Raw genomic sequence first — 24,719 nt, 5'->3', positions numbered from 1 at the left:
ACCCCTTGGCCTGAGCTGTCATCTAGAGCAGGGATCTCCATCGCAGCAACTGCAGATGCCACTGCACCCACAAGGCCAGGCTGAGGTGCCCACCAAGCTATTTTCCCCCTCTGCAAGTGAATGGAATGATTCTTCCTTTCACTTGCCTAGGGGGAAATATGTCCTCCCCACCAAAACATGACTGGAGAGGGCTTGAAGCCCACTCCCCACCAAGGACCCTTGGGGTAAAAGGGGATTCCCCTGTTGATGCACCCCCGCAGCAAGCCAACCCCCTCCCCCATTATTTCTAGTCTCAAATCAGAGATAGCATCAGGAATGCCAGCAAAAAGGGCACATAGGGATGATCACGTACCTGCATGCATAAGCACCATTGCCTCTAATCTCTGTGACTACCTCCCATCTCAAAGGCAGCAGCCGGGATGAGAGGCAGCACAGCTGGGGCTTGGCCATGCATGGGGACAAGTGATCGTTCTTTCCCCTGTGCAGGTGAGCCCTGCTGCCTCTGATCTCCAAGGTAGCAGTGGGGATGAGAGGCAGCTGGGTAGGGACTTGGCCTCATGTGGGGATGAGTGGGGGGAGTCCCACCCCTGCCACCTACATAGCAAAAAGTGGATGCCATCAGGGGCCAGGGCCATGCCCAAACATAATATCAGGGATAGGCCCATGCCTCCTGATGTCATCTGACCTGCGGGGTGGGGGGCAATCCAGCCCCCCACCCCAGAACAGTTCTATACTCCTACAGATATTCCCTGTGATCAGTAATGGTGATGTGCAATGTCACAAATTGTGCTTGCTTACAACTTGCTCTCCATGCACCCACTTTTCCTTGGTCTTTCAGGCCCAAATCCAGATGGGGAGGATGGAGTGCCTGGGACCAGCAAAGATGACCTACTAGTCCTGTATTGCCTTATGAAGCACCTGAGCCTTATATACTGTTAGAGGAATCCTGCTGTGAGTTGATCCATGCCTGTTTGTTGCTTGTAAGCAAGCACAATTTCTGACATGGCACAAAATCATTACTGATCACCGGACACATCTGTTAAGGCCTCAGATCAGCAGCTGGAGGCCTTGTGCTGCATTTCTGCTTTCATTCTGCTTTCCGTAATCCTTCTGCTTCCCCCACCTGTGCATTCCATCCCCACCCCTGACCCCCCACCCCCACACAACAATTCCCTAAAGATCAAACTACATGTTAAAGATGTAGATAGGTTTTAATTAAAAGTAAGAACATGGGCCCTAATATGGACCATAGAGTGCAAGGGGGGAGGGTTAGGGGCCTTTGCCCTATGCATGCAATTTACATTACGACTGGATGCCTTTTTCTCAATGTAAATTGGAGGTGTAGGGATCCTGATCCAGACTGGGACCACAGCAGGGGCGGGGAAAGGTAGGATCCCAATCTGTGTACTTATGTGTATTCTGACCTACTGAAGTCACATTCCATAACTAAAGGAATAGGCACTGCACACAGAAAACAGTAGATTACTTTTGCAAGACCCTTTGAAAACATTCTAGTTTCAGAACAAAACTGAGGCTGAGCATGATTGTCATAACTCTGGACCCTAGTAAAATTACTAGCCATGGTGCCCATTGGTAATTAATAGCTCCTCAACCTCCTTGAAAGCCTGAATAAATTACTTCAGTAGTTTTTGCCAATATTTAAATATACAGTATATTTGCCATCCTGTAAATTAGAGTAAAAAAGGTAAACGGTGTCAATCTTCAGCACTTTTTAATGTACTGTACTTGTGGCAATTTTTATTGGATTTTATTGGATTGCTTTGAAATTTTGCACAATTGTAAACCTCATTAGAAACTTCATTAGAAACCATGGATGCCAGGTTTCAAGTTAGTAGCTCAACATGTGCCATTTGTATAAGTAGTAGAAGTTTAAGGCTTATATTGGTAGAATATTTTCAGGGTTTTTTTTAGCAATTGCCTTTAATAATAATATATTCCAAAGGATTTTGAAGTCCTTCCTAGTGTCTTTACTAGCCAGGTTTTCCATCTCCTCAATATAATGCTTTCAAATTATCTTTAAAAAAAAACACCCTCTACTTGCTTCTTGCCAGTATCAGTTCCTTGCATTGCTTATTATCAAATATAGTCCATGGGACAGAAAAGGTGGCAGAGAACAAATGAGGTAGCCTTTGTGATAGCCCATGACTCCAGTAAAATTATTAGCCATGATGGCTATCAGTAATGAGTAGTTTGCACTTAAAAAATCTTTTAAAAAATAGCCAAAAATACATAATACATGTTTGGGACTATGGGTTTGATATGTTTCACCCAAGTAGGGCCCAAGAGGGCTCAGATTGACCTGAGAAAATCCAAAATATATTGCAATAATTTTAGGGGGTATCATGGAAAAGAAGCAAAAAACAGTGGAGGATGCACACATGCACAGAAAAAATCTTGTCTTTTAGATTTCACTCATAGATAAAATTGTTCATACAGGCCATGATGTGGTCTATCTTCTGCATATTATACACTAAAATTTCCCTCATTTAGCCCTCAAAATCTATTGGTCTTTAAATGGGCTGATTTGTACCATCCTGAGGGATTCAACTAGGCACTTCTTAATAGTCTATGAACCTAGTAAAATTATTAGCCATGGTGCCCATTGATAACAACAGCTTTATTGTGTTTTTTAAAAAGGATTTCTGAATGGTATGGTATCAACATTCCAGCATTATACCAGGTTTTGTCACGGAATTAAGTTCTCTTTCTTTTTCATCTTTCTGACTTTTATTTCACCTAGAATACTTTGCGTTTGTCAACTTGATTTGTCTCCTTGCACTCACATTTGAGTATTATTTCTGTCTTCTTCTTCTTCTTTGTCTTTTTTTACACCATAATACTTTACTGCTTTTCAGTAAAAGCTACTCATTAGCACCAGGCAATATGGCTAATAATTTTACTAGGGTCATAGGCAATTTCTAAAAAGTGCTGAGCTGAATCCCTCAAGATAGTACAAATCACCCCATTTAAACACCAATAGCTATGGAAGGAACTACGCTGACTAGGGATGTGCAAACCCACCCCGGTCCAGTATCGAGGGTGCCTGCTGAAGCGCCACCCCTGCTTGAGCCCCCAGACCCATGCTCAAGCCCCCATGAGCCCGGTGAGCCGCCCGCACTCACCCTGGGTCCTGCCCGTGAGCACCCACCATTTTGCCAAGGTTTTTTGAATGAAAAAAGGAGCTAATTAAAAATGTGCATATTTAAATATGCATACATACGGGCTGGGAAAGCTTGAGCTACACAATATTCAAGGCATAGACCTCTAATATTGCATAGATAAGCTTTCCCAGCCCGAATGTGCGCATATTTAAATATGCGCATCTATAATTAGCTCCTTTTTTCGTACAAAAAACTTGGCAGAATGGCAGGCACTCATGGATGGGGCCGGGTCAGTGTGCAGAGTATCCAGGAGGGTGCAAGTGGGGTCAAGTGAGGCCAGGGTCTCGGCGGGCACATTCCAGGTGTGCAGGTGTATGGGGGAGCCCAACAGACTCCCAAACCCAGTTGGGTGTCCATGCCATCCCTAACACTGACGGATGAAAAGCTGGGGAAGTACTGTTTTACACCAGAAATATTATCTCAATAGAGTTATGTCTGACTGTTGATCAGTATCATTTAACAGGCTAAATGAGGAAAAAATGGAGGTATAATATGTAGAAGGTAGGCCACACCTGGGCCTCCAGTAGCAATTTGCTCCATACAAACTAAAATACAAGATTTTTTCCCCACATGATTTGCAGATTTTGCACTGTCCATTCTGCGTCTTTTCAATGATACCACCCCCACTCCAATATTATTTCAAGTAGGGATGTCAGAGAATTCCGCCACGGATCTCGGTGAGGCCAAATGCCAGTGCATTCGGCCCCCCGAAATCCATGGCGGAACGAAGCCCCTCGCACCCCCACCCTGCGAAATGGGCCCGGAAGGGAGCACCTACCTGCTGTCGTCCACACTGACTTGCGAATGGTGGCCGCGTCTGCGGCCGCCATTCGCTTCTTCCATGTAGCCGTGATAGGCTACGTAAATACTTACATAGCCTATCACGGCTAATGCAGGGATGCCATTTGCATCCCTGTGGAAGCCATGATAGGCTACATAAGTATTTACGTAGCCTATCATGGCAAAACTAAGGAGACGCAAATTGCGGCGGCTACAGCAGCCACCATTTGCGTTCCCTTTTTTTTGCCATTTTAGCCTACGTAAATATTTATGTAGGCTAAAATGGCAAAAAAAAAAAGGGAATGCAAATGGCGGCCGCTGTAGCTGCCACCATTTGTGTTCACTGTTTGTTTGTTTTTTGCCATGATAGGCTACGTAAATATTTACGTAGCCTATCACGGCAAAATACAGGGACGCAAATGGCGGCGGCTACGGCAGCTGCCATTTGCATTCCTGCAGGCTGCCCAGAGGCCAGATGTGCAGTTGCGAGCAGCCCCGACCGGTGGCTCCGCGGAATCTCCACGGAGCAGAGCCGGCCGGAGAGAATTTCGGGGGGAGGGACGGAGCGCCTCCCCCCCACCGTGAATGTCACCCTTCGAAAAGGTAAGTGACTTTCATACATCCCTAATTTCAATACATTAAGGATCTTGTCTGGTCAATCTGAGCTCTAACTGGGCAAAAAGTGTCAAACGTAAAAGCCCCAAACACGTGTTTTATATTTCTGTCTCCCCCCGGCACCGTTAAGATATTTTTTCAATGAACACTACTCACTACCGATGGCCATCCTGACTAAGAATGTTATTATGGTTATATGCTATCAAAAACGACTACCGCATTTATTCATTCACTTCCAGTGGTAATGGTCACCTCTTTTCGGACCCATGGACCAGCATGATTTTGATGTAGCAGCAACATTCATGGATGTTGTTACTCATGCTGATCCACAATGTATTGTGCGTGTTCTTTGCATGTGTTCTCATGCGTGCCACCTTCACGGCATTTTATTAGTAGCTGATCCTGATACTGCGCAGATGAAACATGAAACTTCAGAGGATGCCTGGGCCCCAAACTAGTGTTGCCGTCATAGTGTTGCCCTCCATAACAGGAGATAGATGAAGGCTGATACGCGGAAGAACTCTGTGAATGAACAATTTGCTTACCCTGCCCTACCCAGCTTCCATGAACATATAAGCTGTCTTAAGCACCATTTTTGGGTGGAAAGGCAGGGTATAAAATAGAAAAAATAAGCAAATAAATGAACATGATTGGATTTCTTGCTGATTTTTATGGATTGCCATTTTATGTGAGAGTTTTATTGTTTACTACATCAGGAGCCTTGGTTTACACTCAGGTTATATTTTGGATTGAGAAACATTCAATCAATAAACGAACAAACAACATGTTGCAGTTTATCCCAAGCCCCTAGCAGGAGTACTCTTGTTCCTCCCTCCAGGACACGATACACTCTTAGCAGCTTAAGCAGGTGAATTCCCTTCCCCTCCATTTCCTTCTTTTTTTCAACCAACATCTTCAACGTTCTATGGCTCAATTGCCCTCAAAACTCCATAGGTCCTGGAAATTACAGAGCACATGTCCTTGTTGGGCCATTTTGGCAGTAAGGATTAAAACTTGCTTTTCATGTACAAATATATCTACTTCTACATACCAAGGGAGTCTCATGAGTAAGCAGAAACTAATACCATTTTTGGGTTGCCCATTTTGCTTCAAAAGTGATAGGAACTGGACCATACAGTTTGATATTGGAGTGAAGGACAATACCAAATGTGTTGCCCCGGCCGTGGGCGTTGAACCACGTGCCACGTGCCGTATCTTGGCATGTTAGAAGTGCCAAGATAGTGATAAATCAAACTCAGAGGTTTGCTTACAAGGAGACTTTAGTAAGTAACTTACAGTACACAGGCGTAACCAATGGTTGGATCAGACAGCTTCTCTGAACCCTGAGCCATCGGGCACAATGGGTTTTATACAATACAGGTTAGCAATAAGCAGCATAACAGCAGCATAACCGCTAGCGTTCATTCTCAGCGTAAACTAACAGCACTTGGTTCTCAAGCATAGCCACCTGCAGCTTTAAGGTAAACAAACTCCGCTTCTCAGGCACATCAGAGATAAAGACTCTCCTCATTAGCAAGGAATGCACCAAGAAGGCTGTTATCGGCTGTTTGACTCATCTGCACATGCTCAGAGGCTTACTAGCATGGGAATTGCACCAATAATGAACTTAAGGAAGCATTATGGATCTCTAGGCCCCTCTAACACTATAAATGACTTGGCTATGCTCCTGGGGCCAATACACCAAGTCAGGCCATTGGTTCATTTAAGCCCAGTATTCTCATCTTTGGCTGGTAGCTTCTCTCCAAAATCTCAGTCAGAGATTTTCCATGGCTTTGCTACTTGAGATTCTTTTAAGGACTGAACCTGGGATGTTCTGCATTCACACCTTATGCTCTGCCACTAAATGATAACCCCTTCCACAAATGAAACTGCTTTATGCTACATCACAGGTCATCTAGGCCAGTATTTCACCAGCACTGCTACCTGACATTATTTGAATGGGAGATACCCAGGACTGAACCTTCTGCAAACAAAGTGTGTGCTCTTTTGCTGAATTGCGGCCCCTCATGAAGTTGTCTTACAGTCCAAGTCAGAAAGCTGGTCCATCTAGCCCAGTATTACCCACTAAGACTGGCAGTTGCTCGCCAGACAAAGGTCGTTCCACAATCCTGCTACGTGAGATCCCTTTAAACTCGAGAAGCTAGAACTGGACCTGGGTCCTCTGCGTGCAATGCATATGCTCTACCACTAACCAATGGGTTCTCCTAACAAACATCTACAGGAGTCACTTGGCCTTCCCTACTGTCGATGATAATGAGATATAATGAGACACTCTCCTTTATGGAGGTAGTTCTTTCTTTGTCAGACATGAGCCTGTTCACTGAGAGAACAAGAATTGGCACCAGTGATCAATTTGCAATATTCACACTCACCTGCAAATCTAAGCAGACTTAGTATCCTTTAGCATACATCCACTCAACTTTCAAGACCCAGGAGCAAGAGCCCTCGAAGACTGAGGTCTCCAGTAACAGCAACTCCGAGGAGACATTAGAACCAAGTCCCTAGTCCTTCTAAACTGGGGCCCTCTGCCTCAGATCACACATCCTAGTCACATGATTGCTAGGAGATCCTGTTGCCCTCTGTCTCTGAGGAGTGAACCTTAAGCTTCTCCAGACCCTGAGGAGCATTCCCCAACCCACTCCTCAGTCCTAAAACCCTCACCAAAACCCCCAGGAGATGCCAGTGACTACACAAAAGGGCAATGGCCATTTAACAGCCAGACACAGCACATGACGCAGTGCAGCTTCCAGAAAGCCTCTCCTGGCCTTGTTATAAAATCCAGTCAATGCTGGGGTAACTTGTCTGTTCTCCAGCAATCCAACTGCAGGATTGCTCTCCACGGTCCTGAAACTGAACCCAAAGTCCCTAGCTGATACCTGTATTACTGCCCATGGTCCTGAATCTCCCGTCCTGGGCCTGCTCCCATCAGCTGCCTCATGTCATGCCCCCATAGCCTGAGCCGTAGCCTAGAGCAGATGACACACACCACTGACATTATTGATTAAATGTGGCTCAAATGAGCCTGATCTCTTGAGGTAGACGGGACCTTTGTCACTCATCACATACCTTTGCTTGCCTTAGACTCAATGAGCTGCAAGGAGCGACGTCTCCGTCTTGCAGGCTGAGGGCACTTTGGATCTGTGGGGTGGAAGCCAGCAAGAGGAAATTATTACCCTGACTTGAAATAAGAAGATACTGCTGGATTCTGATTCTTGTGGAGACTGATCCTAGGCATGTTTGTTGTTGTTGTTGTTGTTCAGTCGTTAAGTCGTGTCCGACTCTTCGTGACCCCATGGACTTCCTGTCCTGCGCTCTTTCCCGGAGTGTGCTCAAATTCATATTCATTGCATCGGTGATGCTATCGAGCCATCTCATCCTCTGCTGTCCCCTTCTCCTTTTGCCTTCAGTCTTTCCCAGCATCAGGGTCTTTTCCAGGGAGTTTTCTCTTCGCATTAGGTGGCCAAAATATTTGAGCTTCACCTTCAGTATCTGTCCTTACAATGAGCACTCAGGGCTGATTTCCTTTAAGATGGACTGATTTGACCTCCTTGCAGTCCAGGGGACTCGTAAGAGTCTTCTCCAGCACCACAGTTCGAAGACATCAATTCTTCGGCGCTCAGCCTTCCTTATAGTCCAGCTCTCACAGCCATACATTACTACTGGGAAAACCATAGCTTTAGGCATGTTTACTCAGAAGTGAATGGGGATTACTCCCATGTAAGACACAACAGGCTTGCAGCCTTAAGGCTTAACTACACGGTTCCATGAACATGTGTGTACTGAGCGACCACTTCTAAGCAAACATAGCTTACGGAGGGTGCAATTTGGGCGGAGAAGTGATGGTGGGTGGGGAGGCATGTTTAACCCAATGCACCTCTGTCCTTAGAAACAGCTGCCTTCTGGGATTTCTGACACATATTTGCATATCATGTAGTGGAGGATGCTGGGTCAGCAGCATGTGGTCCAAGAACCTGTGCCCCAGCATCCTCTGCCTGGGGTCCTGGGCCACAGGTAGCAGATCATATGATGCTAGTACTTGAGGAAACAGACTGCCTAGGCCGCGCCTTTAGATGGAAGGTGTTTCTCACACAGGAAATCCTTTGTCCTCTCATGGGCATAAACACCCACCCCCAGTAATACCTGCTCTTTGTTTTGTGGAGATCTTATTGCTGGTCTCCAGGGCCAGTCCCGCATCTTCAAACACACCCACATTGTTCCTGCCACTGCCAGCTGTACAGCCGATGTTGTTCTTTTCCACTGTGTCCCATACCTGGCACACAGTAGACACAAGTGACAGGCAAAACCAGTGTTTAGACATAGCAAGATCCGAATTGGAAAAACCTCAACACTTAAGTCCCCTCATTCTAAGGAATTCACTGCCTTACCTTAGCTTGGGTAAGCTTGTGCTTCTTGTTAAGGACATAGACTCCTTTGTCCACAGCCACAAGACCAACCCGAGCATTTGCATCCCCTTCCAGTTTGATTTTCATTTGACTTCCTGGCTCGTGAATTCGATTGTCTCGCTCAGTTGCTCCTTTCACAACCAACTGTTTGGAGAAAGACAACAAAGAGGTTCAGTTCTGTGATTGGGAAAGTGCCTAGCTGACTGACTGTCTTGGGGTGGGGTGGGGTGAGGGCAGGGAGAGAGAAACTGTTGTGTCAACCTTTTAAGTAAGTTGTAAAGATGATTTACAAATTTCCCATATGTTTCTTTCTCCCAAAGTTAAAAAAGGGTGTAAGTGTAAAGTCCTGATGTCATGGTTCAATCTACAATGTGCAGCTAGGACAGAGGTCCCAGAAAAAGGCAGACACCTATCCCCTGGGACACAACAAAGCTCAGTACAGGAAGCCGGTAGTGCACCCCACATAGCTCACAGCCTTAGCTGATCACTGTGTGACCTTCAGAGATCAGCTGTGACAGTGTATGAGACACCCTGCCCACCCCACCAAAAGGTCATCTGGCTATTCCTCAGCATCAATTTTTCTGGTCAGCCTCCCACATCCCCAATCCAAAAAAGAATTAAAAAATAATAATGAAGGCACCATTTCTCAGCTCTTCAGAGATGACAACAGAGAAACATACATGTTTGCAACTTCAGTTTTTATACCACCAATCACTGCCTGAGCTCCTTTCTAGTATCCCCTGTTACTTCTTCTCTGCCTGCTATATTTATTTACTCTCTGGACAACTTGCCTTTCACTAGCTTCTGAATCAAGGAATGTTTATATACCTGAGCACAAGAATTGTAAAGAACCACACACACCTAAGATTTTAATAGAACATACATTCCTGTAATGGATCTGACCGCACTTATTATACAATAGCTGCAGTTCAAACATATTTAGCAACATTTACTACCTGGATAGGAAGTTCTAGGCCACATCTACATGGCACCGATTTCATTGTTCGCTCTGTAGGAGCTGCCCAGTATTAGTGCTGTGAATTAACAACTGGGACGGTAGACGGGAGGATTAATGCAGACTTCCCAAGCAGGGAACTCCGATGTGCGATGACACATCACCATTCCTTGGCTGTCCTTGGGAACATGTTCAGCAAAGCAGGACTTGCTTACGAGTAGACGTTCGTAACAAACCCTGCATACCCCACATGCACACACACATTTCTGAGGTGGGCAGGCAAGTAGGCAGCCGCTGCCTCCAGAGACTGAGCAGGCGCTGAGAGCATGAAGTGCTTCTGAGTATGTGTTTATGAAAATCATCCACCCTGACACCCACCCTTGCTCAACTTCGCAGCTTCAAATCAACAGGCATCCACTATTTCTCAACTGTGTTCCTTTGTAGCTACACGGTTCCACTCTCACGCTCGACTACTTAAAGTCTACTTACAGTGATAGCCAATGACATGGAAACGAAGGCAACAAGTTACTTCCCAGTATACATGTTTACCCCTCTGCTCTCCCCTGGCCCCAGGCTACTTTCCCTTCCACCAATCAGCACAGCTTCCACCAGCCCACTTCTTCATGCCTCTGTAACTGCAGAGCTGCGAAGGAGGAACAGGGAGGAGTGAAAAGATGTCACATGGTGACACCATCACTAAAGACACTACAATTTCAATCTGAGGGACAGACAGCTCAACCCCCCACAGTGAACCTGAAGCAAATGAAAAAATCACAGCAAATCGACCCTGAGAAAATCTGGATTTCTCTGTGAAAACCACGATTGGGCTGTGAAGTGGTGACTGCATCATCTGTCACAAAGATCTTCCCTTCGAAGCAGCACTGAGGCAAATGGCTCATGTAGATGGAGCCCTGGAAGGGCTGGGAAGGAAGCAGTGCACTAACAGTTGGTGTCCACACATGTGCATTATATGCATGTGCACTGAAGTCAAGAGGCATTTCTCCTCCACTCAAATAATACCCAGAGACCTAGGAGAGAGGCTTCAAACCTGAAAACTAGGTGCAGATGTGAGCATATAATACTACAATCTTAAACATGCAATACACAGGGACAATTTGGAACAGGTTTTTACCAGGAACAAATACCTCTCTCTCCCCACAAAAAGGAATGTCTGTGGTACATAGTGACTTGGAGGCATGTACTCTTCATATTCCTAAGAAGTATACCTGTACGGTATTTTATGTGCCACTCTGCCTGATGAGGAATAGTCTTAGGGTAATACATTTGCATGCGAGTTATCAGGTTGTACAAATTTTCTAACCAGAACTGAAACAAATGTGTGTGTGGGGGGGGAAGTCTCATGCCAATGCTCTGAGGAAAAAGAATCAGATATGGAGCATATGAAAACCTACCATTCCCATACAGGTATCCTTCACGTCCACCCAGACAGAGTCAGCCACAATCTCATTGTTCCCCACTTGGTAGTAAGCCACAATACAGAAGGAAGGGATGAGAGCGGGGGTGATGGGTAGAGACATGGTCACCAGATCCTGTCCAGCTGCCCTGTTCTGCCTCCCAACCTTGAAAATCTTCCCTCTAGTCAAGATCTGAAGGTGAACATGATATACTGATTAATGAAGAGGATTAAGAAGCATAGATTGGTTTGAACAATGTAATGCTTGCCAGGAAAAATTCCACGTATTAGGCTAACACGCACAATAAGGGCATTAGAAACCTTGTACACCTCCACAGGGAGCACTATGATATAAAAGAGTTGATTTATATTTGTGGGCTCTTCATTAGGACCACAATGTGAAGCTGCCCTCAACCGAGAGATCTTAAGAAGACAGGGGTTGTAGGGAAAATTTCAGAAACCTGTTTTTCCATGATGTCTAGATACATGACTATAGACTTCCTCTTCCCTCCCCCACCAACATCTTTAATGTTAACAGGTGAATAGAGAATTGGCCCTTGGACTTCCACACAGTCCAGGTCTATAGCACTTACTATGTAGGTGAAATATTGGATCTGATTCAGCACTCCTTGGTTGTTGCCTTTCACAAAAAAATTGATATGTAAGTTGTCACCAGCCTTGTACTCTATAGGTGGGACTAATAAATGGAGATAGTTTCCTGAATTTCCTTGGGTTTGGTAGGCAGTAGCCACCATGTTCTTGATTGCCTGGCGGTCATTCGGGAATCTTGTGTGGTTGGTTTTTACCTAGAGAAGATGAGATGTGTTAACTAGAGAGGATGAGAATCTCAAAGCAGCCATGAACCCTTTTAATTCCAACACTCAGCGATGACCAGAAGGTCCATAATGAGCACCACTGAAAAAAGGGGTGTGGAATTGGCTAGAATCGTCAGCAAATGTGAGTAGAATGCAGCAATCTCAGGGACTGAGGGGGTGCCGGCCGGCATTGTCCCCCTGAACACTTTGGGCCCTCACACCTTCCTTGTTCAGACCAACAAAGAACAAAGTTACAGGCTGATGTTCAGCACAAGCCAACCGAACTCTCACGTGAAAACACTCTATCTGAAGTAGCGTGTGAACTGCGGGCTATAGCAAAATTATGGCTGAGCAGCAGGACCAGGATGCAAGTCAGATCTTTCTTTCTTTCTTTCTTTCTTTTTTTCTTTCTTTCTCTCCCTCCCTCCCTCCCTCCCTCCCTATACTGCCCAATAGCCAAAGCTCTCTGGGTGGTTCACAAATCATGAGTCATGGACTGCCCACAAAAGGAAAACTGGATGATAATCGATTGCTGAGTGAACGTAGGGTGCACAGACTGCTAGTGATGACTCTGTCTGAAGATCATCACTAGCATCCATATCAGCATATGAAGCTGCTGAATACCAAGTCCCAATACTGTCAGCTCTGAGTGAAAACATCTTCCCAGGGTGCCTGGGACCGAGAGGGTTTTTTTCCCAGCCCAGCTACCCTTTTACCATGGAAATGCTGGGGACTGAAACTGAGACCTTCTACATCAGTGGTGGGGAACCTTTTTCCTGTCGAGGGGTTCACTCCCTTGGGGGTAATCCGTTGGGGGTCACATGCTGTGGTGGATGGGGATGAAGTCAGCAGTGGACGGGTCCAGAGCCAAATGTGGATGGGGTCACCCCTATGCTCTCTTTCCTCCACCCACTTCCCTCTCTCTCTCCCCCTCTTCCCAGCCCAGGGGCTGCCAAGGATGGGACAATCTCTCTTGAACTGACAGCTTGCAGAGGTTTTGAAATCAGGCTGAGGGCTTCATGAAATAGACCCAGACTAGGGCTGCAGGATGCCCAGCCCTCTTCTACAAGCAAAGGATGTGGTCTGCCAGAGAGCTATGGGTCCTTGTACCCTAAAGGTTTGCACATTCGCCACTGAAGGGTAGTTTTGGTTCTGTGTATAGAAGGTAAAGTAACCACCAATCACAGCGCATTAGCTTTGTCTCAGCGGGACTCACGGTGATCCTGAGCTCTTGGCTGTCTGCTGGTGTGTTCAGGATCAGCTTGGCAGTCCCATCATTCTGGGTAGTCGATTCAGCCCGAATAGGCTCTGACACCACAGGGACCTGGGCAGCTGGACTGCCATCAGGGTTGGTGACGTACACCTGAAGCAAGTCAGAAGAGATAACTGAGCGTGGAATGTAGAAAAAACCACCAGCAGCAGGGAGGTGGAGTTTGAAAGAGGAAAAGAAAGTGAGGAGGAGACAGAGGGCAGGATCCAATAGGAGCCTTGTACACACACCCAGTGCCACCAGTTGCTGTCCGTGTGTGGCCCCTACCGCTTGCAGCCCTTCTGGGATGTAGCCCTTCTGGTGGCAAGCCCTGAAATGAATGGAAATGCTTGTTTCTGGAAGGGGAGCTCTGTGCACTGTTTTGAAAATCTACCCCACTTTTTTGACCTGTTGGATTTCTGAAGCAAGTCAGAAGAGATAATTGAGCGTGGAATGTAGAAGTCCCTGCTGAGTCTAAATCACCACTGCCAGAACATTTGCACCATCAGAGGACTCAAGGGATTTCCACTGTAGCGTTGAGAGTGTTGGACTGGGAGCTGGGAGATCCTGGTTCTAGTCCCCACTCCGCTATGGAAGCTCACTGGGTGACTTTGGGCCAGTCACAGACTCTCAGCCCAACCTACCTCACAGGGTTGTTGTCGTGAGGATAAAATGGAGAGGAGAGAAGGATCATGTAAGCCACCTTGGGTTCCTTGCAAGAGGAAAAAGGCGGGATATAAATGCAATAAACAATAAACAAACAAACAATGTGTGTCAGTCCTAGGAATTGGCCATTAAGAGGGAAAGACACTCCCGTTAATATTACCGTCAGTTCATAAGGCATCCCTGGCTTGAAGTGCTTGGGGGTTTTCGTGAAGTGGATCTGATAGGGAGATGTCACAATGTTAATGCCGGTCCGCTCAGTCACCACCATGTCACTGCCTGCAGAAAGAAGAGAAGGAATTCAGGTAAAAATACGAAAACCAGTTGCATGAGAGGGAAGAGCAAAATCCCTGAGTGATTTTACAGCCGGTCTGTCATCATTTGCTCGAAACCTCACAGTACACGAGCAGTTTTCAAACATCCTGACCTCAGAGAGCCTTTGCACAGTTGTTTGTCTGCTGAAGAATCCCTGTGCACTGCATAGGCCACAGAGTCTATTATGTATCATGAAGAGAAGGCCACACAGAGGATGCTGGTGAATGAACAAGAACTTTAACAACGGGAGGCGTATACGGAAAAAGCCATGCCACAAATTGCAGCTGGCAATGCAGAAATGAAGGTGAAAGCATAATGCCGGAGAGCTCACGCACGCTCTTCCTGGTATGCCAAGCTAGGAGGGCTAAAGGACCACAGAATCGCTGGGCATTTCAGAGGATGCTGACTTTGCGGCATGTTCTAGGGTATGTATTTAGTTGGCACAGAGCAGTGGCCAAGACTGTTGGGACTAGCTGCTGCCCCATGTTGACTAACAAATTCACCACCACATGCCAATCTACACCTTGCCAAAGAACAACAGTAATGGCGGATAAGCTGTCTTTCTAGTATGTTGTCTGCCACTGAGGAACCCCCTGAGTTCCTAAGAACACAGGTTACTTCCAGAGCGAACTCATGGAGACTCCAGTTAAGGCAGAGAGACTGTGCGTGTGGCAGCAGAGCTTGGCAGTTTCCACTGGCCTTCCCATTCCCCAGCCCTAGGAGCCTCGATAAAGGCCTGCTGCTGCTCCGTTGGGGGAGGGTGAGCGTGTGTGGGTGCTTATGCTGTCTTTAGGACAGCTTGAGCTTCTCTGCCCAGGGAGAGGCCTTTTCCAGCTTGCCTCTTCTGGTGCTCCTGTGCCAAGAGTCAGCCAGGAGGGGTGTTGCCATGGGGATGAGTGTGCCTTTTCTTGGCTCAGGACGTGAGAGCCTGGTGAGAGGAGGGTCTCTTTCTGCTGCTTGAGGGTGGGCTGGTTGAAGGCCTTGTGTGTGTTTTTCTTTCCTTTTCTTGCTGCGAGTTTAATGTGGATGAGTCGAGATATCTTATCGTTAGGTCTCTTAACATGATCTGTTTAGTGAATTGTTTAATGTGAGTATGATGTTGATATTATTTGTATTGGATACCATTAACTGGCCTACTGCTGTATCTTGTGCTTATTTAAATTTTTGATATGGTTTAAATGAACTGTAATTAATGCTTTGTTGTAATGTATTAGCATTATGGCTATTGTGTTTGTTTTGTGAACTGCTTTGAGTACACTGTATTGTGGAAATAAAGGATACAAATAAATGGACTATGTACAGAAATCCCCCATCTTATTCCATGAATTATGGAATGTGCCATGTGTTCAGCTTATTGTTAGATAGCCAACCAGGCTTTTACACATACATCAGACTAAAAACACAAAGCAAGAAAGATACAGCATGTCAGCATACAAAAAATAAATAACTCAGGCTAGATATAATAATAGGAAAATCAGTAATAACATACAGTCAGCAACTGATTGTACACTAGAAATTATTAAAGTAGCTAAAGTAGTGCAATGCATCTGTCAGGATAAAAAACATCCTCTTCCCTAGAGCCAACTTACTAAATTTAGCAATGAGGTGTGTTACAAAATTATCTAACTCCGCCGGTAAAAATAAGATTTTATTTAAGGAGTTATCTAATACCAGCAGTAAGGGATCAAGGTATCGAGTCCTGAAATCTAAATACAATAGGCATTCCAAAAGAAAGCGAACCAGATCCTTTATCTTCTGCCATCCAAGTAGACAAGATCTATACACCCTAAGTCGTCCACTACAGCTTCCCTTAAGCTTCATTAACTGCAGTGTATTTAATGTGAATTTAGTTAAGAGCCATCTAAAATCATATGGGCACATAAAAGAGAAATATGGGAGCAAGGGAAGGACTACAAAATCTTAATACAGCATGCTGGAACAACACATTGCCACTAGTGCAATAGTAGTCTGGAAGACAGCATCAGTCAGACTTCCTGAGACTTCTTCGAATGCTAGTAAAAAGAGAGGAGAGGCCCACTGAAAAATTGTCTTAAGCCAAAATTAAATAGCTGCCTTCTGAGCTAAAGTTCACACTGAACAACAGGCTGTCTCTCTTCAGACAATTACCTTGGTGGTGGATCTAGGAAAACCCAGGGCTCTAGACAGGAATTTATGCTGTTCTGATTCTAGGACAGAGATATCTGAATTAACCCACACAGGAGCCCTATAGGAGCTGGGACAGTAAGTTAGTTTTACATGGCTCAAGCAGGGGCATCACTCACTTCCCACCTGGCCTACCTGAGAAATTAAAAACAGCAGTACTAGTTACATTAGCCACTTGTGCAGTGGCTTTCAAATGAGCAGACCAGGATCCGGAATTTTTAAATGTTAAAATAAACCCAAATATTTATATGAATCAACCCGTTCCAGCAACTGATTATCTAATTTCCATCAATATTTTTTACTCTTCTTCCCAAACACCAGGATTTTAGTTTTGGAATAGTTAACCTGTAAAGGTTCCCTAGTGCAGTATGAACTTAAGGCTCTCAAAAGTCTACGCATCCCCAACTGAGTATATGACAGAAGAATAGCATAGTCAGTATATAAAAGAATAGAAATACTCCTTTCTTTTAATCAGAAAAGAAAAGCCTATACCAGAAAGGGAAGAAACTATATCATTAAGATACAGATTAAATAAAAGTGGTGCCAACAGGCACTCCTGTCACACTCCCTTATTCACAGTAATGGCTTCTGATAAACTGCCCCTTAGAATAATCATTAGTGATGGGTGAACATACCCTGAGTGTTCATTAATTGTTGTTGTTGTTGTTGTTGTTGTTCAGTCGTTCCCAACTCTTCGTGACCCCATGGACCATAGCACGCCAGGCCTTCCTGTCCTGCGCTCTCTCCCGGAGCGTGCTCAAGTTCATATTCATTGCATCGGTGATGCTATCTAGCCATCTCATCCTCTGCCGTCCCCTTCTCCTTTTGCCTTCAGTCTTTCCCAGCATCAGGGTCTTTTCCAGGGAGTTCTCTCTTCGCATTAGGTGGCCAAAATATTGGAGCTTCAGCTTCAGTATCTGTCCTTCCAATGAGCACTCAGGGTTGATTTCCTTTAGGATTGACTGATTTGACCTCCTTGCAGTCCAGGGGACTCGTAAGAGTCTTCTCCAGCACCACAGTTCGAAAGCATCAATTCTTCGGCGCTCAGCCTTCCTTATAGTCCAGCTTTAATTAGACGGATCTTTGTCGGCAAGGTGATGTCTCTGCTTCTTACTGTGCTGTCTAGGTTTGCCATAGCTTTCCTCCCAAGGAGCAAGCGTCTTTTAATTTCATGGCTACAGTCACCGTCTGCGGTGATCTTGGAGCCCAAGAAAGTAAAATCTGTCACTGCTTCCATTTCTTCCCCTTCTATATGCCAGGAAGTGATAGGGCCAGATGCCATGATCTTAGTTTTCTTAATGTTGAGTTTCAAACCAGCTTTTGCACTCTCCTCTTTCACCCTCAACCAGAGGCTCTTTAGATCCTCTTCGCTTTCTGCCATTAGGGTGGTATCGTCTGCATATCGGAGGTTGTTGATAATTCTCCCAGCAATCTTAATTCCGACCTCTGATTCATCCAACCCGGCATTTCTCATGATGTACTCTGCATATAAGTTAAATAAGCAGGGTGACAATATGCAGCCTTGTCGTACTCCTTTCCCAATTTTGAACCACTCGGTTGTTCCATGTCTGGTTCTTACTGTTGCTTCTTGACCCTCGTACAGGTTTCTCAGGAGACAGGTAAGGTGGTCTGGTACTCCCATCACTTTAAGAATTTGCCACAGTATGTTGTGATCCACACAATCAAAGGCTTTAGCGTAGTCAATGAAGCAGAAATAGACATTTTTCTGGAATTCTCTTGCTTTCTCCATGATGCAGCGAATGCTGGCGATTTGATCTCTAGTTCCTCTGCCTTTTCGAAACCCAGCTTGTACTTCCGGTAGTTCTCGGTTCGCATACTGCTGAAGCCTAGCTTGTAGGATTTTGAGCATCACCTTGCTGGCATGTGAAATGAGCGCAATTGTGCGGTAGTTTGAACACTCTTTGGCGTTGCTCTTCTTTGGAATTGGAATGTAAACTGACCTTTTCCAGTCTTGCGGCCACTGTTGAGTGTGCCAAATTTGTTGGCATATTGAATGCAGCACTTTAACAGCATAATCTTTTAGGATTTTAAATAGCTCAGCTGGAAGACTGTCATCTCCGCTAGCTTTGTTGTTACTAATGCTTCCTAAGGCCCACTTGACTTCACTCTCTAGGATGTCCGGCTCAAGTTCAGTGACCGCACTATCATGGCTATCAGGGACATTCAGATCTTTCCTGTATAGTTCTTCTGTGTATTCTTGCCACCTCTTCTTAATCTCATCTGCATCTGTTAGGTCCCTGCCTTCTTTGTCCTTTATCATGCCCATCTTTGCACAAAACGTTCCCTTGAGATCTCCGATTTTCTTGAAAAGTTCTCTAGTCTTTCCCATTCTGTTGTTTTCCTCGATTTCTTTGCATTGTTCATTTAAGAAGGCCTTCTTGTCTCTCCTCGCGATTCCCTGGAACTCTGCATTCAGTTGGATATATCTTCCCCTTTCTCCCTTGCTTTTCGCTTCCCTTCTTTCCTCAGTTACTTGTAAAGCCTCATCAGACAGCCACTTGGCTTTCTTGCATTTCTTTTTCTTTGGGATGGATTGAGTTGCTGCCTCCTGAACAATGTTACGGACCTCCGACCATAGTTCCTCAGGCACTCTGTCTATCAGGTCTAATCCCTGAAATCTATTCCTCACCTCCACTGTATATTCATAAGGGATATGATTTAGGTCATACCTGAATGGTTTAGTGGTTTTCCCTACGTTCTTCAATTTAAGCCGAAATTTTGCAACAAGAAGCTCATGATCTGAGCCACAGTCAGCTCCAGGTCTTGTTTTGACTGACTGTATACAGCTTCTCCATCTTTGGCTGCAAAGGACATAATCAATCTGATTTCGATACTGACCATCTGGTGATGTCCATGTGTAGAGTCGTCTCTTGTGCTGTTGAGTGTTTGCTATGATCAGCATGTTCTCTTGGCAAAACTCTATTAGCTTTTGTCCTGCTTCATTTTGTACACCAAGGCCATGCTTGCCTGTTATCCTGGTGATTTCTTGACTTCCTACTTTAGCATTCCAATCCCCTATGATGAAGAGGACATCTTTTTTTGGTGTTAGTTCTAGAAGGTGTTGTAGGTCTTCACTGAACCGATCAACCTCAGCTTCTTCGGCCTCAGTGGTTGGGGCATAGACTTGAATTACTGTGATGTTGAATGGTTTGCCTTGGATTCATACTGAGATCATTCTATCGTTTTTGAGATTGTACCCCAGTACTGCTTTTCCCACCCTTTTGTTGACTATGAGTGCTACTCCATTTCTTCTAAGGGATTCTTGCCCACAATAGTAGATATGATGATCACCTGAATTAAATTCGCCCATGCCTGTCCATTTTAGTTCGCTGATTCCCAAGATGTTGATATTCAATCTTGCCATCTCATGTTTGACCACCTCCAGCTTACCTTGATTCATTGATCTGACATTCCAGGTTCCTAAACAATATTCTTCTTTACAGCATCGGATTTTCTTTTCACCACCAGACACATCCACAGCTGAGTGTCCTTTCGGCTTTGGCCCAGCCGCTTCATTCTTTCTGGCGCTACTTGGAAACACCCTCTGCTCTTCCCCAGTAGTATATTGGACACCTTCCGACCTGAGGGTCTCACCTTCCGGCGTCATCTCTTTTAGCCTTGTGATACGTTCCATGGGGTTTTCTTGGCAAGAATACTGGAGTGGGTTGCCATTTCCTTCTCCAGTGGACCACATTTTGTCAGAACTCTCTGCCATGACCTGTCCGTCTTGGGTGGCCCTGCACGGCATAGCTTATGGCTTCACTGAGTTACGCAAGCCCCTTCGCCACAACAAGGCAGTGATCCATAAAGGGGTTCATTAATTACTAGGAAAATAATGAACTCACCCATGCAAGCTTGGATGAGAGTTCTTGCTCAAAGCAAACTCTTGTTCTGTGTAATCAAGCTTTGCATATGCACAACATCAAAGTGCATTTTGGGAATGTAATCTGGAATTATGTAGTGCCTCCTCATAGCCAGAGCTGTGATGGCAGTGGCAACAACGAGGGAAGCTGGGAGTGGGATACAACCACCCATATGGTATCCAACTGGGACTGAGATAACCATCCATGTGGTCTCATTTATCTGCCCTAACTTGTAATCATTGTTCCTTAAACATTTCCCCACTTCTTTCTCCTTCATTCCTTTCTTTCTTTCCTTCCTTCTCTTATTCTTCTCTCTGTTTTTCTTGCTAATTTCTGGGGAAAGCAGCAGTTACAAGCCAGGATGTGTCACGGTGGAAAGGAGGGTGATATGGAGGTAGAGGGTACTCCCATAACAGTTGTCATGGGTAAGGGAAAGTATGGTATGATGAAGAGGAAATATCATTGGAGTCATGGGGAACTCAGACGGCTATGAGCCATTCCTCTCTCTGATCCCCTCCCCATCTCACAGGTTCCTGGGGGACTGGCTACTGCACCCTCTGGCTTGGTTGTGGTGTTGGTGAATGCCAGGTCGGTTCATAACAACACCTCCCTCATCCATGATGTGATCATGGACATGGACACCTCGCTCATCCATGATATGATCATGGATGAGGGAGCTGACCCGGCATGCATCAAAGAGACCTGGGTAGGTGAACAGGGCATTGTAGACATGACCCAACTTTGCCCACCTGGTTACTTGGTGCAGCACCAACCCAGGCTGGAGGGCCAGCGGCGGGGGTGGGATTCACCATGATCCACAGAAGTTCAATCTCACTCACCAGGAAACCCCTCCACTCTGGGACAGGCTATGATGGCCTGTACCTTGTATTGGGCCAAAGAGACAGATTGGCAATACTATTGGTATACTGCCCACCCTGCTACCCAATGGATTCCCAGACTGAGCTGGCTGAGGTGGTCTCAGATGTGCTGTTCGAAAACCCTAGGACTCTGGTCCTGGGAGATTTCAACATCCATTCTGAGGCTGGCTTAACAGGACCAGCTCAGGACTTCATGGCCTCCATGATAATCATGGGGCTGGCTCAGTTTGTCACCAGCCCAATGGCTAGGGCAGGGCATACCCTTTACCTGGCCTTTGCCTTTGGACATGAGGGGGGTGGTCTGGATATTAGATGGAGGTGGAAATTACCCTGTTGTCATGGTCAGACCACTTCCTGGTGAAATTTGGTCTCGCGGTGCCAGTCCCCCCCTGCAGGGCTGTGGGCCCCTTAAGATGGTCTGCCCCCAGAGACATATGAAATCCAAGTGAGTCCTGAATGCTCTGGGGGATTTTTCAGTAGCCAGAGCTAGTAGGATGTTTGGACTGTGTAAAATCTGTTCCATCTCTCTTTTGCAGATTGTCAGGTGCCTTTCGTTCTGTTGTCTGCCCATCAACACAATCCGGGGGGGGGGGCAGGGTTCTTCCAAATTTGCACAAATTCCCATTTGTGTGAACATGCATTTGTGCAAATTTGCATGTGCAAAAATGAGCAATTTCCCCAAAATGTGCAAATTCCCCAAAATGCGCATTTTTATGCTGGGGTTTTCTATTTCGTGTATTTTTCTATGGATGAAATTTGCACAAAATGTGGGAAACTTGTAAAAATGGTCCACAAGTCTGCGGAATCTGCCCGACAGGGGAAAAGCTGGTCCACTGAGGAATCCATGGGTTGAATTCATAAAAATCCAAACACATTTGGTTCTGTTGAGGATTTCTCCAACATCCCTAAGAGCTGGCAATGGTGCTGAGTTCCTTGTCACACTATGGAATGGTGAAGTACAATAGGCCATTGACACAATCGCTGCCGAGTCCCCTCTTTGGCATTGTGGAGTTTGGAAGACTCCCTAGTTTACTGGGGAGCTCCAGACAATGGAACAGGTCAGAAGATGGCTGGAATGTAAGTAGCTAAGACTCATCATGAAGGTGATCAAGCACACGTAAGACCATATAATCACCTACTGCATGATGGTGAAGGCAGCAAAGAAGACTTACTTTGCCACTTCCATCGCATCCTCGAGTAGCCATCCAGCTGAGGTTTTCCGAGTGGTTCAGGGGTTGCTTTCATCAAACCCAATGAATCCAGTACTAGAACCCTTGGAGGCCCACCGTGATGAGTTTGCAAGACACTTCGAAGATAAAATTGCTCACCTTTATGCTGACTTGAACACCACTATTGATGCAGTGTCCAGTGCATCATCTTATCCTGTTTTGTGGAATCAATTTCACTTTTTGGAGCCTTAGCCTGACAAGACGCTTGCGTCTGTATGACCCACCACATGCTCTCTTGACCCTTGTCCATCATGGCTTATTCAAGCTAGTCATGAGGTGCTGACCAGATGGATCAGAGGAATGGTGAACACATCACTGGTGTGGTCCCTACTTTCTTGAATGAGGCAGTGGTGTGACAACTCCTGAAAAAAAACCTCCCTTGATCCAGAGATCTATGCTAACTGTTGTCCTTCACAAACACCCTGTTCTGGAGTAAGGTGCTCAAGAGAGTGGTGGAGTCTCAGCTGCAGGCAGTCTTGAATAAAACTGATTATCTGGATCCATTCCAATCTGGATTCAGGCCTAGTTTTGAAATGGAAACGGCCTTGGTCCTCCTGATGGATGACCTTTTTCGGGAGAGGGACGGTGGAATGTGACCCTGTTACTTCTTCTTGATCTCTCAGAGGCTTTTGATACCATTGACCACAGTATCCTCCTGGACTGCCTCCGTGAGTTGGGAGAAGGAGGTACTGTTCTACAGTGGTTCAACTTGTACTTTCAGGGTCAGTTCCAGAGAATAGCATTGGGGCTGACTCTGCCTCAGCCCCATGGCAGCTGAACTGTGGGGCACCATAGGGCACCATCCTGTCCCCAATATTATGTAATATCTATATGAAGCCGTTGGGAGCGGTCATCAAGAGATTTGGGGCAAGGTGTCACCAGTATGCTGATGACACCCACCTCTATTTCTCTATGACATCTGAATCAGGAGAGGCCATGCATATTCTGAACTGGTGCCTGGATGAAATTAAGGATTGGATGAGGGCCAATGAACTGAAGCTGAATTCCATTAAGACAGTGACCCTATGGGTTGGCAGTTCCCAGGTCCAGGAAATGGGCTGTTTGCTTATTTTGGATGGGGTTGCACTCCCTCTGAAGGAGCAGGTCCATAGTTTGGGGGTGCTCTTGGATCCATCTTTATCACTGGAGGCCCAGGTGACCTCGGTGGCCCAAAGCACCCATTACCAACTCGGTTGGTACACCAACTATGCCCACCCTTGGATAGGGATAGCCTAGCCATGGTAATCCATGCACTGGTAACCTCACAATTAGACTACTGCAATGCATTCTATGTGGGGCTGCCCTTGTATGTGGTTCAGAAGCTGCAGCTAGTGCAGAATGCAGCAGGCAGCGTGCTCACTGGGAAACCCAGCTATGCTCACATAACACCTGTGTTAAAAGAAGTGCACTGGCTGCCTATTAGCTACTAAGCCTCATACAATGCTATATTATTGTCATACAAAGCCCTAAACAACTTGAGACCAGGTTACCTAGCAGACCACCTTCCCTTATACATATCCAGGTGACCTTTAAGATCATCAGAAGAGGCGTTGCTGGTCATTCCCAAGCTAATGGAATGTTGCCATACAATACCCCGACAGCAGGACCTTATCAGTAGTGGCACACACCCTTTGGAAAATCCTCCTACATGCAGTTCAGGAGGCAGAAAACGTGGCTTCTTTTAAATGCCTCCAGAAAACACACTTGTTCACCAAGGCTTTCCCTGGGCTGTAATTAAATAAATCATGCTGCTCCATCTTACTGCTCCTTGTATTTTATTGTAACCGGAATTGGTTTAATGTTGTGTTTTTAATGTTGTTGTACTTTAAACATGATTTTAATATTTGTATGTGAACTGCTGAGGAATTTTATTATATTTAGTGGTATATAAATATCACAAATAATGTAAACAAATAGAATAAATAAGCTGCTAAGGGGAGTAGGATAACTAAAACTTAAGGGGGGAGGGGGGAACACTGCCAAGTCCTTCTCACAAAGCCAGAGCAGCAGTGGCAGTGGCAAGGAGGAAGCAGCACCAGATTAGGTGAGGAAAGGGTTAATCCAACCAATGCAGTGCATATGAAGATGCCAGATTAGACAAGGGAATGGTTACTCCAACCAATGTAGCGCATGCACAGAAATGACTGCACATA

The 24,719-nt window shown here is 45.6% G+C and overlaps 1 protein-coding gene across 2 annotated transcripts in view; it reads right to left on the bottom strand.

The window, feature by feature from the left end:
- The window catches only part of LOC146353124 (A.superbus venom factor 1-like), a 139,396-nt gene that overhangs the window by 70,830 nt on the left and 43,847 nt on the right, over positions 1-24,719 (bottom strand). For both annotated transcript variants that reach the window (XM_084835752.1, XM_084835753.1), the window contains 7 exons: positions 14,261-14,376; positions 13,402-13,548; positions 11,964-12,176; positions 11,369-11,563; positions 8,984-9,145; positions 8,739-8,868; positions 7,665-7,736 (listed from right to left, as the gene is read on the bottom strand). In XM_084835752.1, coding sequence (XP_084691878.1) covers positions 7,665-7,736; positions 8,739-8,868; positions 8,984-9,145; positions 11,369-11,563; positions 11,964-12,176; positions 13,402-13,548; positions 14,261-14,376 — 1,035 coding nt within the window. The remainder of the gene's footprint in view (positions 1-7,664; positions 7,737-8,738; positions 8,869-8,983; positions 9,146-11,368; positions 11,564-11,963; positions 12,177-13,401; positions 13,549-14,260; positions 14,377-24,719) is intronic.

Source organism: Heloderma suspectum, chromosome 2, assembly GCF_057233095.1.
Source record: "Heloderma suspectum isolate Gila_16-S chromosome 2, 16-S_ref, whole genome shotgun sequence".
In the NCBI taxonomy this organism is placed as follows: Eukaryota; Metazoa; Chordata; class Lepidosauria; order Squamata; family Helodermatidae; genus Heloderma; species Heloderma suspectum.
Note: the sequence above shows the minus strand (reverse complement) of the source record. Positions and strands in the feature narration are given on the sequence as shown.